This window comes from Brassica oleracea, chromosome C2 (genome assembly GCF_000695525.1).
Source record: "Brassica oleracea var. oleracea cultivar TO1000 chromosome C2, BOL, whole genome shotgun sequence".
Taxonomy (NCBI): Eukaryota; Viridiplantae; Streptophyta; class Magnoliopsida; order Brassicales; family Brassicaceae; genus Brassica; species Brassica oleracea.
The window spans coordinates 5,828,393-5,842,908 of NC_027749.1; the positions used below are offsets into that span (position 1 = coordinate 5,828,393).

Genomic DNA, 14,516 nt, shown 5'->3' on the forward strand with positions numbered 1-14,516 from the left:
TATCTATAAACGAATAGAGTTTCGTGTTTAATAGAAGAAACATGACTTTAATGAACGCTAAATATGAAAGAATATAATAACTTATTTTTTGTGCTTCGTGCTTCTGTTTTATTTTTTTTTATTTTTTTTATTATCAAAATTTTGAGCTTTGATTTTAATTATAGATTTGATTATTTTATTAGATGATAGAAACATTTTTATTTTTGTTCTTTTATTTAAACTTATAATATTTTTAATAAATGAATGTGTTGACAACAAGACTCTAAAATTCATATAATATGATCCCAAAATAAAGAATTATGTTTTTTGGTATAAAACTGAATAAACCGAAAACCGACGGTATATAAACCGAACCGAACCGAAGTAAATATGGATTTAGAATGGTAGTTATATTTTACTAACCGAAATACCAAAAACCGAAAAAAACCGAACCGGAACCGAAACCGATATCCAGATTGAACACCCCTAATTTTCTAACGCTAAGCACCTTTTTCGCTGGTCGGTAACTAACTACATTATAGTACACATTTTTTTTTTGGTTTTGGCTTATACACTAAGCACATTTCTGAGATCTTCACTTTAGAGAAATAGTATTGATGATCTTTAACAAGCTTAGGCGAACGTTCTTCTATTTAACAAAGATTAGCTTTTTCAGTCTCAGCTTACATTCATATAATTAAAATAAAACAGAGTTCAAAATAGAGTATATAACCAGGGGCGTAACCAGGGGCGTAACCAGGGGCGTTCCTGAAACGTTGAAGACCTAGAAAAATTTAGTGAGGATTTTCTGAAATTTTTTTTTTTACAAATTTAAGAGCTTTTTTCTATGTAATTTTTTTGAAAAAATTTGAAGTCCTAAACCGATGTTTTAATTCGATGTGCTCATGACCACCCCTGTATATAACTAAAGGAAAGATTAAACTTTCAGATTACAAATAATGTTCCCTCTTAATATTTGAAAACTTTGTTTTTTTATCGATATTTGAATTTTTTTTTTTTTCTAGTGTACTATAATTTGTGGTTAATTAAATCATACTTTGGCCTAATATAGTCTCATGTTTATACTATTTAAATACGTGAATACTCCTAAAACTTTAAAAATGATAAAAATGAAAATATGTAAACATGATTTTGATTAATCTAGAAATTTCACAAAGTGGACAAAGAGGATCCGGACCCGAACCGACCGGTTAAGAAGACAAAACCCCCACCCGGTTAGAGCGTTCTAGATAGAACTCGTATTGTATCTCTTCTGCAACTTCCTCTTAGGGTTTTATCCTCCAAAGTCACAACCTTTTCTTATCCTCAAGGTACGAAGATCTCTTCTCATCACTTTCATACACTCTCTTCACATTGTTAACAACGAGAATTGAACATAAAGGTCTGAACTTTGGATGGATAGACTCTCAAAAATGTGGTGAATCTGGGAGGAAGCTCCATTGCTCTCTATCTATCGTTTCTTACTAAATGAGAGTTTCATGTGTTTTGACTAATAGCAGAAATGGCGGCGACGCAACTTACAGCATCACCAGTGACTGTGTCAGCTAGGAGCTTAGCCTCACTCAGAGCTTCGAGTGCAAAGTTTTCATCTTTTGGGACTTTGAAACCAGGGACCCTTAGCCAGAGTCACTTCCGTCCTTTGGTTGTTAGAGCTGCTTCTGTGGTTGCTCCTAAGGTACTTTCTCAATTTTCTTTGTTGGTCTGAATGAACATGTGGAACTTGTCTGAACATTGAGTTGCTGTTTTGTATTGGCTCATTTTGTTTTGTCCAATCTGCTACCTGTTGTCTGAAGTAACTAAGCTTTGGGCACTTCTATAGCTTAAGAACCTATGTTTGATTGTTTTTCTCTTGTGTATGGTTATCTACAGTACACTTCAATTAAGCCATTGGGAGATAGAGTTTTGGTGAAGATCAAGGAGGCAGAGGAGAAGACTATGGGAGGTATCTTACTTCCATCCACAGCTCAATCAAAACCTCAAGGAGGCGAAGTCGTTGCTGTGGGTGAAGGAAGAACTATTGGGAAGAACAAAATCGATATCACTGTCCCTGTAACAGCCTCTCAACCTCTCTTTTCTTTGTTTGCTATTAGATTTTATCTGGACATCTCTCACTTTTTCTCGTGGTGCAGACTGGAGCACAGATTATTTACTCCAAATACGCAGGAACTGAGGTGGAGTTCAACGATGTGAAGCATCTCATTCTCAAGGAAGATGATATTGTTGGCCTTCTTGAGACAGATGACATCAAAGATCTCAAGCCTTTGAATGACCGAGTCTTCATTAAGGTAACGCCTAGTGTATGTGTATTTTAAATCATCTTATTGTTTGTAACACGCAAGAACAGTGGTAACATGTGGAGGTTTTGTTTTGATATTTGTGAGTTTAGGTTGCTGAGGCAGAGGAGAAAACAGCTGGAGGGTTGTTGCTAACCGAGACTACCAAAGAGAAGCCTTCTATTGGCACAGTAAGCACAAACTCATGTGTTCCTCAGCTCATACACAAGTGCCAAGTATAACAATCTCCTTTGTCCTTTTTGGCAGGTTATTGCTGTTGGACCAGGTTCGCTAGATGAGGAAGGTAAAGTTCAGCCACTACCAATTTCAACTGGAAGCACAGTTCTATACTCCAAGTATGCTGGCAACGACTTCAAGGGCAAAGATGGTTCTAACTACATCGCCCTCAGAGCTTCAGATGTTATGGCGATCCTTTCTTAGTTTATGTCTTTGTAACCTGCAACAAGTTGTATCCCAATTGTGGAAATTTTTTTCATCAACGGCCTGAGCAAGTGAGCATAATCTTGAATAAAAAGACTTTTGAGTTTTAAAACATGATTGTGATTTGATTACTGATCTGTTTGCTTCCCTTCTATTACCTAGTCCTAGGCACATTTATCCTAAGCAAACAACTGTGCCAAACGGAAAAAAGTTTGGTTTTGGTTTCTTCCTTCTTATATTTCTAGAATCCGACTCAAACAAATAAACGAAAGTATACCCAAATTTTTATAAATATTTAATATATTTAGTTTTAAAATAATTAAATAAATTAAAAAATTTAAAGTTACATAAATTATCCAAATTTTATAGAAAATCAGAATTTTTTATACTAATCTGAAAAACTTGATTTTTTAGTTTGAATTAATTAAAAAATCGGAAATGGAACCATTAGGATCCAAAATTATTTTGAATATTAACCGGTTCCTAATTTTAACATCCGAATCAAACTGTGAACCAAAAAAATCAAACCAAAGCTGAACTGAATTTTCTAGATATCCGAACAGATCTTAAACCTAAGAATCGAACTGGAACCGAACCGATAACTGAATGCTCAAGGCTACTCTTACCATTAATATGCATGCCAAACTGATAAAATCTTCGTGTAAAGTATATACTCTTACAGGTGAATACTCTACAGTGTCCAATGGAAACCTGAGTCATGTTATCAAGAGAAGTTATATTACAAAAGGAAGCAAAAAGAATCTTCGTCTGTAAGAGATCATTCTTCTTCTGTCTTCACCGGTTAAACGAGGTGGCCGAGTTATCATCATAATGACCTCTCCAAGCATTGCCACTATCACCGCCGCTACAAGCTTGATTAGTAACCGGTACACCAGCAAAGTTCCCGTCCAAGCTCATCTGCTGAACTTCAGCTGATGAAAGGATCTTTATGCTTTGAACACAGTTCACAAACTCCCTGCAAAGATCAACATTTAACGGTTATGACAACAAGAATGGACCCAACTTGCTAACACTCTCAGGTCTGAATTTACTTACTCCCATGGATCATCGCCAACAAGAAGAATGTCGTTTTCATGATCAACATAGACAAGTTTCCAGTCTGATGTTTGCGGATCTTCAAGCTGTCCTTCTATACCAAACATCCGCGCTAGATCATGCCTCAGCTCATCGTAGCCTCTGTAACGGTTGACGTCTATTGATCTCCCCACTGAACCTCGCTTCTGCACCTTAGTATAAGTACGCATCCGTTGAGTCTGAGTTGGCCATAATCCGCCACCAAGAACTCCACCAGCATCGTTGACAGCTACATCGTTTGAAATGGCTGGCACATTGGGGATACCAAAAGACTGAGTTCTTATAGCTGAAGTAGACATCTCTGTGCCAATGTCATTCGCCACTCCTCCATAGTTTGAAAGCATGTTCTGGAGATCTTTCTGAGAGTCATACCCCCTCGAGAGCAACGTGTCAGGGACAAAGCCATTGTCTACATTAGCTCCTCCCCCGAGTAAGCTGTTTCTTGAATCACTTTCGAGGCCAAAGGTTGGAGCCAAGAAAGACGTTCCAGAGGCAGATGCTTCTAGCTGATGATGATGATCTGTTAAACTCGCTTTGGACTTTTGAGGACCTGCTAGTTCATGTTTTAGCCGCATGTCGGATTTGCTGTAAAGATCCTGGACAAGATTACCAGAGATATCAACCGCTGCATCAGGCATCAAGGTTGGTGGACCGCTTTGGGTTCTGTTGAGGAAGTTTGAAGAAGAGATCTGACAGTTGTTGGTGGACGGCGAGGTTGAAGAGGAAGGTGCGTCTCCTCCATCTGTAATGCCTGAATAAGCTTTAACCCCTCCTCCTCCAACCAGTGGGTTTTGTTTGTCATGTGGCCGGCTCACCAACATTTGAGGTGGTGGCTGTTGCAACTGTTGGTGGAGTAACTGAGACTGCAAACTCGAGCTTCCTGGCATAAGAAATTGCTGTTGTTGTTGTTGCTGTTGTTGTAATCTCTGCAGAAGCTGAAACTGTAAATGCGGTTGTTCCAAGAGACTCTGCTGGAATATCTGTTGAGCTTTGTGCTGCTGATTGGGTCCGTTGACAAGACCAGGAGGCTGCTGCTGTTCTAGTTGTCGTGGAAACTGTGTGTCTTGAGGCGGTATGGACATCAGACTAGATGAAGACTTGCTGGTTTCAATTACACTACTCTGGCTAGTGCTAGCACCTAAATGGCGATGTGTGTGTTGAAGCTGCGTAGACTGTTGTTGTTGCTGTTGGCAGTTTTGGTTAAGGGAGCTAGAAGGAGGAACAATGACACTGCTTGCCATTGATACTGAAACTACTGGTGGTTGCAAATGATGCATAGATGCTTGTTGTGCCTGATGCTGCTGCTGCGCTGCTTGTTGTCCATTATAAAGCTGATTCTGTGGAAGCTGATTCTGTTGAAGCTGAAATTGCTGCAACTGATGAGGTTCTAACTGCTGTGGCTGTGGCTTTGACTGAGACAGTAGATGTGAATGCGAATGAGACTGCAATTGTTGTTGTTGTTGTTGTTGTTGTTGTTGTAGCTGCTGAGTCTGTTGCTGCAGGGGCTGGTGATGTTGTTGCTGCAACCTTTGTTGTTGTTGTTGAGACTGTGATTGCTGTTGCTGATGATTCAAAGAGGAATGCAACAACTGCCGCAGCTGCTGTTGTTGAGACAACGTAGTCGGTGGCTGAGGCAACTGGGACATTGACGCTTGCGGATTCGGCTTGTTAAACTGGAGGTTAGCTGAGGAAATCCCCCCAGGAGGCGTCTGAAAGCTCAGTAATTTTGAAGGATCATCGGTGCCGCCAAGATTGTTATGCATCCCCGAGGTTGGAGGGAGCATGGACGGGAAGAAACCGGATTGTGCAGCAGAAGCAGCAGAGGGTAACTGCCCGTTCTGCTGCTGCATACTCATCCACTGAACTAAACTCAGACCAGGGAATATCGAACTGGAAGAGTCTTTCATCTCTAAACCATTGTCAAGCCATGGCATTGCTCTCTTCAGCGCAGACTCCATGTCAGTCTCATCATCTGCAAGATAAGGCAAAATTTGAGTCACTAAGGAGATTCAGAGATGTTGTGTAGAAATGAAATAGAACAAAAGATTTTTGACCTGGCATTCCGGGATGGCCAGCAAACCGAGGTCGAAAAAATGGAGGTGGGCAGATGTAGAAAGGAGTTAAAACCGGTTCAATGTCCCAAACTGAAACTCTACTAGGCCGATCACCAGCAGCTGACTCATCCCATCCAATCTTTAGCCAAAAAAACAAGACATAGCTAAAATCAATGTTTAAGAAATCTCTAGGAGGTTTACATTTACATTAAAATTGTTTTGGTGAATTACAAATATTACGTATACAACAAAAAAAAATATAAGTAGACAAATTTGTGGATTTTGCACTCACAATGTTGCTGAATTTAGATCTATTTAGACCAATTTAGATCGATTTAAAACGGTTTAAACCGATTTGAATTGCACAGATCAGATTTTAAGAAAATCGTTTCAGCTATGGCTGATATGTGCTGTCTACACCTATTTTTAGAACATTGGCCAAATGGTATTCATCATGAGTTTAACTACAAAATACCTGAAGATTTCTCCATTGAGAGCTTTTCCATCTCACTGGATCAAGATCACTGATACCAGTAACTGTACCCATATACCTCCGAACTCCACATTCTTCCGTCTCAAATATCATCCTAAACCGCATACCGAGTGAAACTTGAGCGTACATAGCTTTAGTATACTTGGCTAAAGGAACCACAAACTCAGCAGGAGCAGCCCTGCCAAAAAAAAAACAGTTGTATTCTCTCAGCTGTTGCCACGTAACAAAGCATTTCATAAGGTTAATGGAGACAAAGGGAAGCAACCTTGGGTTGTAGAAAATGGTGAAGGGACTGTTGTTAGCATTAGCATGAGCTGCAGCAGCAAGAACACCGATGTGCATGCTATCGCTTGATATTACAGATGAAGAAAGCGCAGGCTGTTGTCTATTTGCGCGTCTTATACCCAACAGAAGCTGCGCTTTTCCATCTCTTAATTGAAAGTGAAAAGCAGTTAGCATCTTCACAAGATAAACATCTACACATTGAGATTCATCTACCTTATGAAAAGAACAGAGTCCCCAGCAAAGAGCCTTTTGTTGCTGACAAAAACACTCCACCCTGTAGTCAGCAGGTGCCTTTTTGGTTGACCTGTTAAATTTCTTAAACAGTATTACAAAAAAACAAACTGGTTGAGTAAGTGTAATCATACCAAGAACAAGGAAAAAAACCTCGATAAATATGTCTGAAAGTCCATGTGTTGTCGTGAATATCCTTAGCAACAAGCTCCTGACAAGGTGGTTGCATGGAGAAATCCTAACAGAACATTACCAACGATGTAAGAAGCTATGTCAAGAGAGCACAATCATCTAGTATAAAATGTATAAGCACTGTATATACACCAGAGCAGGAAAGATCTTCTCAGCTGCTCGTCGAGGTACAGAGAATCCACCGTGAGTGCTAGTGTCACTCGCCGTGAGGGTCTTGCAGAAAAACTCATTTGGTTGTCTGTTTAGCTTAAGACCCATGTCAGAGGCAAGCAATGCATCTCTGTCATACTGTTCAAACAATATCCTCACAACAATTAGTCCCTACTCAAAACACATCTAGAACCAGTGTTCAAGAAATTGCTAGGAGACAATTAAGCTTTTTGTAAGGGACTAATATTTAGGCGGGTGCCTAGACCGATTTTTGAGCGCCTAGACCGATTTCTTTTTAAAAAAAACTGTTTTAGAAAAATCGTTTCGTTGCCTACACCGATTTTTAGAACACTGTCTAGAACCGAGTTATAGAGTGGAAGGTAACCTACTTTGTTTACTGGCTGAAGAGTCATCTGCGCATAGACCTCATCCGTCTCAGGATCAGCCTAGTTCACAAACCCCAAAAATACATCAGATTGATGTTAAGATATCTTTATTGATAACTCAAAAGATACCATACATTCAATGTAACGTTTTGGAGCATGCAGATGAGCTTAGAAGGAAGATTAGGGTAGCTTGGTATGAAATCAGTCTGCTTCTGCATTGAGGCCGCAACCTAAGAAATTAAAAAAAAACAGCCACATGAAAATTTTCGAAATTCTTGATCAGCTATGAATGTTATATATAGAACATTAACAACATACTTGCTCACTGTGACCTTGAGGGAAGTAAACAACAAGACTCCCAGCTGGGGGCAACGATATCAAAGGCCCAGCACAAGCGTGCCATAACTCTGAGTTTATATTTCTCCTATCTCCTGCACTCACACAACATCAAAAGATGTGATTACCTTAACATCTCTACGATCTTCCTTTAGTTACTACTATCAAAACAAATAGATGAGAGAGCTGCTAACTATAAACCCCTCAACTTCAAAGGCACAATCTTAGCTTACTTCTAAAGCAGACAATGAGTGAAATAAACTCAACTGAATCTAATCTATACACAATCCAGCAGTGAGTTCTTACTAAAAGGATTTAACATTTATCTATACAATTACAAACCTTCCACTGGATTGGGAGACACTCCATTAGGTGAAGGAGCTTTCATGATTACTGAACTTGACTAATAACTCTAAATCTGAGCTTTATACAAAGCTGAGCTCTTTGCGTGAGAGCTTCATCTTCATCATAGATAGAGACCTTAAAGCCCTGAACTTTCTTCTCTACAACGATCGAAAAGGAAGCAGCTTCTTTCTACCTCCACTCTTTACTTCGGACGGAGATCAAAACGACGACTTTTCACACGCGGAATCTCCGGAGAGACCAATAATAAGTCATACGACAGGAAAGATTCCGTTTTTAGAGAAGCTCTTCAACTAACTTGACTCAGCTCTGCTCTCTTTGCTTCGGCGAATCAAGAGGGTTGGTTTCAGAGACGGGTTACTATAAAAAGAAATCTGGGGAAATGGGTAAAAGAATGGAAAGAGGAAAGAAAACGAAGGGAGAAGATCGAGGAGCAGATGAGATTAGGACAGAGAGTTCAAACGGGAGAGAAAGATAATCAGAGTTGTGTCGGAAAGGGATGATCAGTGGTGAACCAGGACAACTACCAAAAGGTCTGCACAAGCACCAGAGATAACTTTTCTTCTTCTTTGTTCTTTTTTTTCTACTTTGCGAATTTTTGGGATATGTTTTTATTTATTTAATAATGCTTACGAGCCGACATTAGTCACTAGCAAACTGGCCACGATAAAATTTCTAATATATTATTTGTCCTCTCCTTATAACCAGTGTTTTTAAAACCGGACTGGAAACTGAACCGAAAATATTTTGGGTCACGGTTTAATATGGGTTAAACCTGGTTCAATAATATGATTTAATATTTTTTTAGTATGTAAATATAAAAGTAATATTAGTAAACATGATGCATAGTTAAAATATAAATCAATTTTGAACATAAAATATTATAAATATAAATTAGTTTCTTGTTTATATGGATGATTTATAGATTTTTGATAGTTTTAGTGGTTTTTATTGGTTTAATAACTTTGAAATATAATCCGGCTATGTGGCCGGTTCATGGTCGAACCAATTACTAGACCAACGCGGCTATATAACCGGTTCATGATCGAACCCGGTCCAACCATCGGGTCGATCTGGTTTTAAAAACACTGCTTATAACCTTCATTTGGAAAAGAAAAAAAAAACAAGAATTGAGATTTACATTGCTAGATTTTGTATCTATTTTGTTTTTATTTATTTCTATACATGAAACTTTATTACAAAAAATTTCTTACTATTATTATGTTCAAAATTTAGGATTAACCATTTGAGAGAATTAATTAGAAATATATCACAGAAAAAAAAAATGTTACCAATTTGGATGATAGAAATAGATATGAATTTTATAAGCTAAACCCAAGTTTTAAACGAGAATGAAACCTACGGATTTGGTGATACAACATACAATTATTATGTTTAGCAAAAAGAAAAAAAAACACAATCATTATGTTCAAAGTAATTTATATGATTTACTTGTTAACAAGTAATTTACGGTTTGGATTTTGTTTACTTTGAGATTTACATTGCTAGATTTTTCTCTCTCGATCATTTATTTGTTTGACATATGTTCGACGAATCAATAATTTAAGGAAACTATTTTCTTGTATACCCCCAGGTTAATTGATTATTCGAATGTCATATTGATTGAAACAATAAATCCTTAATTTATGGATGTTTTCCGTTTTTTGGATTAATAAAAAAAAGATGAGATTCACATGAAGATATACGGCAACAACACCATCTATAATGTTACGAAGATGACGTGCTGATTTACTAACGAGGGCGCCTCCACACTCAAAGGTCGAACGCACAATGCATTTTTTATAATACAAGATCACATTATGGAAAAGCATATGTAAGATTCGAGTGTCTTTTACCGACAACACTTAGCATAACATAAAAGAAATTTTTATTCTCCTTATTTTGTACAAATTTAATTATTATTTTATGTTCAAAAAAAAAATTAATTATTATTTTTTAAAATTAAGATTTGGGGTTATATGTGAATCTCACCATCAATCGTATAGTTAAGAGTTCTTTTCAGCCTCAAAATCCCTACCTCCATAAGGTCCCCCACCTTCATCCAATCGTCAAACGTCTGTATTCACGCATTTATTTGCTTAGGGACATCATGTCGCTGCCACTTATTTTAATGTACATGCATGCATACATTTTATTTCTATGGATGTTTATGTGAATGCATGCCGGCCGTATGCGTATGTATGTATATACTAGGTGTCTGTAAAAAAAAGTTAAAATATTTTTTAACAGATAAATATAAATTATATTTTAAAATAATTTTTTTAATAATATTGTAAATTTTCTTTTTCGTATCAATATTTTAATATAAATTTGATTTAATTAAACATAAAAATTATATTTAAGAATATGTATGTATATATTTAAAATTATAATCTTACATAGATTTTTCTATCTATTTATTTTAATTAAATATATTAATAAATTTGTAAAAATTGCATAATTACCAAAAATTAAAATTAAATAATATTTATAAAATTTGTAGATATATAAGAAAATAAAGATTTTACGATTAATTTTTATAATTTTCTAAAAAAATTGTATACATTTTTGAAAATTTTAGTAATAAAATTGTATAATTTAAAAATATATAATTATATTATATTTCGAAATTTATAATGACATATTTGAATATATTTATTTTAATGATGATTTATGAGTTATTCTCATATTCTAAAAAAAAATCAAAAATATAAATTGACATTAAATGTAATATATGAGTTATTACCATATTTTAAAAAGTTTACCAAAAATATAAATTAGCATTAAATGTAATTGTCCAAGTCATATTTAGCTATAAGACATGTCATCAATTTCAATAGTCATGTCATATTTGTTTTGTGAAATTGATTGTTGAAAAGACATGTGGCAAAATCACTTCGCAAATATATTCTAGGGGATAGTTTGTGAATTTTTTAGAGAACCGGATAAGATAATTATTCATAGTTCTTTTTTCTTACCCAAAGGGTATTGGTGTAATAATTCGATGGTAAAATTGGCTAAATACCGTGATTGAAAAGGATGGATTAAGAACAAAAATATAGAAGGGTCTCTCGCAGCAAATCCCACCTGACGTGGTCTCACTCACACCCCATTCTACGTTGGCTCTAATTGTCGTTTGGTGTGACATGAGCTGGTTTACGAAATCTCTTTCACAGTTGAATTGGATTAGTCAGCTATAGTAACGCACATACATTTCACAACCTCGTTAAGAAAATAAATGCGTGCAACTGTAGACAATTTTTTCTTTGAAAACATTATATGAATCACCAATTTTATAGTTAAGTTAAAAACATACATATTAATTTGTAGACTTTGTTAAAATTATACTGACAAACTATTTATTCATTTGTACTTTATCCTCGTTGTGTACATATAAACTGAGCTTTTCCATTACCGGATAGATTTATCCTTGTCGTGTACTCCCCTACTAGATAATTCTTGTAGCAGTAAGACAGAACAATCTTAGCTGCCAAATAAAGAAGAAAGCTTGTGCACAGACCGACTAATTCAACTTATCCATTTGGCGTGCCTGTCTACGTACGATTATTAAGGTGGTGGACCGTATAAAGAGACTTTTTGATTTTCCATAGACATGTTGCTCGATGGTTAGTATAATTTTAAAAAATAAAGTAGATTTTTTTCTAATCTCAAGTAGGACCCTCGATAAGTAGATTTTGAATCGACCGTGATTATATTAAGGTAGGGACCAATTCCTTACACCAGTGGGTACAATGATGTTACATGATGGTGTTGCATCTTGTAGTTTTTTTTTGCGGGCACTAAGTAAAAGTGTTTGATATGTTTTGAATTTTGTATCAGCACTACAAACCCAACAACGATGAATTTCGAGCATCATCATCCAAATTAACCCTTATGGATGCCATCTACTACCAAGTTATCCAATTCATGATTTCCTCCTCCATTGTTTACCAATTTTCCAGCTCCATATTATCCCCTTCGAAGTTCGAACCAAACACATCCCAGTCCTCTGCTCAAACAATTTTTGAATCAACATGTCTACTTTCAGACTATCAATTTCATTCTACTTTCAGATTATGAAAAATCAAACTATGCAAGTAGAATGAATTTCAGATAATTAGTTTCTTGGGAAAATTGTTTTTTAGAGCAAGAAAAGGACAACTATGTCTTTTTAGACTAATATCTATTTTGTGTCATTTTTGTCTATAATACCCTTTAATATTTTTGAAAATAAATTTAATAAATAGTTTAAATCATAATTTTCAGATTCTATTTTAAATAAAGTAGAAATGGCATTCTACGAATGAAAAAACGAAGTCCACTTTTTTCATTGAATCTACAATGTTTAGAATACGTAATCTACGTAAATAAGAGTATTCTAAAAATATTTAGAATACACATTCTGCGCTTAACCTACCGATTTAAAATCTTTAGAAATCAAAATCTACACATTAATATAAATCTAAAACACGTAGAACCGACTTCTACAGATTTACTGTAAATCTAAAACATGTAGAAATCAAAATCTATACAGTACTATAATTCTAAAAACCTGTAGAAACCGATTTCTACATATTATCTGTATTCTACTGATAAGATTATGTAAACAAAATATTTGGGAATATTCACTTTCATATTTTGAAAAAAATCAATTTAAAAAAAACAAAAAAAATAAAAAAAGTGGTAACCTTGTTCTCACGCCGTCTTCTATATTTCATTGATTGTTCACAAAATTTTCACATTATTTCTACCATGATTCATATCTATGCTTCCACGGATCGATCGGGCTATAATTCGAGATCGGTCGATCTGTATGAAATCGGCCTTTGCCAATCGAGTGAAATGGACCAGGTCGATCAGTATATGCTCCGTGTTTTTTTTGGTTCTGCATAATAATCTGGATCGATCGATCCGTTCGAGCTTGTAATTTCGGATCGATCGATCCCGCTTGATCGAACTCATTATTTATTATATTTAAAAATTACAATTTTAAGGATATTATTGCCATTTTGAAAATAATTAGTTTAATAGAACATAAAATATATGAAATTAGTCTAAAAGACATATTTATCATTTTTTTGTTCCAAAAAAATAATTTTCCCTAGTTTCTTTTAACCGTACAATTTGTCAATCGTTAAGGTGCACAGGCCCATTTTCCCTCTTGAGGCCCTTTATTGTATCTGAAACTAAACTTTTACCAAACCACAAGACTAACAACGAAAATATTTGTGCCGGTTTCAAATTCAATAGTTTACCTTAACAAATAATCCCCAACGAAAGAGAATCAGGGATGCAAATTTCAAATTTGTATACATAGCTTTCAATAGCAAATAATGGATAAATTATTTATATATGTGATCTCAGTTTATACTATATAGTTTTGCTTTTAGTCTTTTAGAAATACTATTATTTTCAGTTAGATGTGAGACAAAATCACATCACATGCTATCGAATCCGAACGGAACCACGTAATACGATATACAGTGACAAAGCGTACCAACAGAAAAGAAATAATATGTTATAAATTTAATGAAAAAATATATATTTATTCATAACGTATAGATTCTTTATACAGGAGATTACACCGTCATAGATAAATGAAAAGATTGCAAATTATAATCTCTTAGTTATGAGTCATCCACAATCTGGTTCATAACACTCCCCCTTGGATGTCATAACCATTTAGAGCTTGTAATATACTTTAATGTTGCCTCATTAAAACCTTACCAGGAAAACCCAATTGGGACAAAACCATGGTGAAGGAAAAAAAGTACAACACACATTACTCCCCCTGATTTGGACATTACTGAAGGTCCCTTGGACCTCTCCAATTTTTTTGTAATCTGTGGATGATGAAGATCTTGGGCAGAATATGCTTCGTCCTCGAACATGATAGTTGGTTCTTCTTTACCATCGGCCATGCCACAATCTGATCGAACATATTGAGTCATCGACCTCAAATACACACACACGAAATCTTGGATGATGTTGATGTGATATGCGTGTACCACCATGTGTAAAACATAACCTGTCTGAAAACAAATCAACAAAACCAAATAACCCCTCTTTGGACTGGTTAATATAAAATAAACCAAAATCAAAGGCTTCTTCATCATCCATCTCAGGACTAAATGGACTTCTTTATCGTCCACCTTTGGACTGAATGGATCAGTGTCCAAAACAAGTGATCTCACGCCCATGTACTAGATAATGGGTA

At 35.6% G+C, this 14,516-nt stretch overlaps 2 protein-coding genes across 5 annotated transcripts; one reads left to right on the forward strand and one right to left on the reverse strand.

Moving 5' to 3' along the window:
- The first annotated feature begins 1,197 nt into the window (after window positions 1–1,197).
- Window positions 1,198–2,828, forward strand: LOC106324670 (20 kDa chaperonin, chloroplastic). Of its 3 annotated transcripts, none has more exons than XM_013762626.1 (6): window positions 1,198–1,310; window positions 1,500–1,675; window positions 1,870–2,049; window positions 2,130–2,285; window positions 2,387–2,464; window positions 2,541–2,828. In XM_013762626.1, exons 2-6 carry the CDS (start codon window positions 1,502–1,504, stop codon window positions 2,712–2,714), a joined length of 762 nt encoding a protein of 253 aa, XP_013618080.1. In that variant the 5' UTR covers window positions 1,198–1,310; window positions 1,500–1,501; the 3' UTR covers window positions 2,715–2,828. The 3 variants fall into 3 exon arrangements, with proteins under 3 accessions (XP_013618080.1, XP_013618082.1, XP_013618083.1); XM_013762628.1 differs by having other exon boundaries at window positions 1,206–1,310; window positions 1,497–1,675; XM_013762629.1 differs by lacking the exon at window positions 1,198–1,310 and adding an exon at window positions 1,315–1,381.
- A 493-nt stretch (window positions 2,829–3,321) lies between these two features.
- LOC106327001 (auxin response factor 7) lies at window positions 3,322–8,900 on the reverse strand. Of its 2 annotated transcripts, XM_013764992.1 has the most exons (12): window positions 8,279–8,900; window positions 7,919–8,031; window positions 7,735–7,830; window positions 7,604–7,660; window positions 7,197–7,352; window positions 7,026–7,110; window positions 6,855–6,945; window positions 6,622–6,786; window positions 6,339–6,534; window positions 5,864–6,002; window positions 3,771–5,781; window positions 3,322–3,690 (listed from the first exon to the last, which is right to left on the reverse strand). In XM_013764992.1, the coding sequence occupies exons 1-12, from the start codon at window positions 8,322–8,324 to the stop codon at window positions 3,510–3,512; spliced, it is 3,336 nt and encodes a 1,111-aa protein (XP_013620446.1). In that variant the 5' UTR covers window positions 8,325–8,900; the 3' UTR covers window positions 3,322–3,509. The 2 variants fall into 2 exon arrangements, with proteins under 2 accessions (XP_013620446.1, XP_013620447.1); XM_013764993.1 differs by lacking the exons at window positions 7,604–7,660; window positions 7,735–7,830; window positions 7,919–8,031; window positions 8,279–8,900 and having other exon boundaries at window positions 7,195–7,352.
- Between the last annotated feature and the right edge of the window lie 5,616 nt (window positions 8,901–14,516).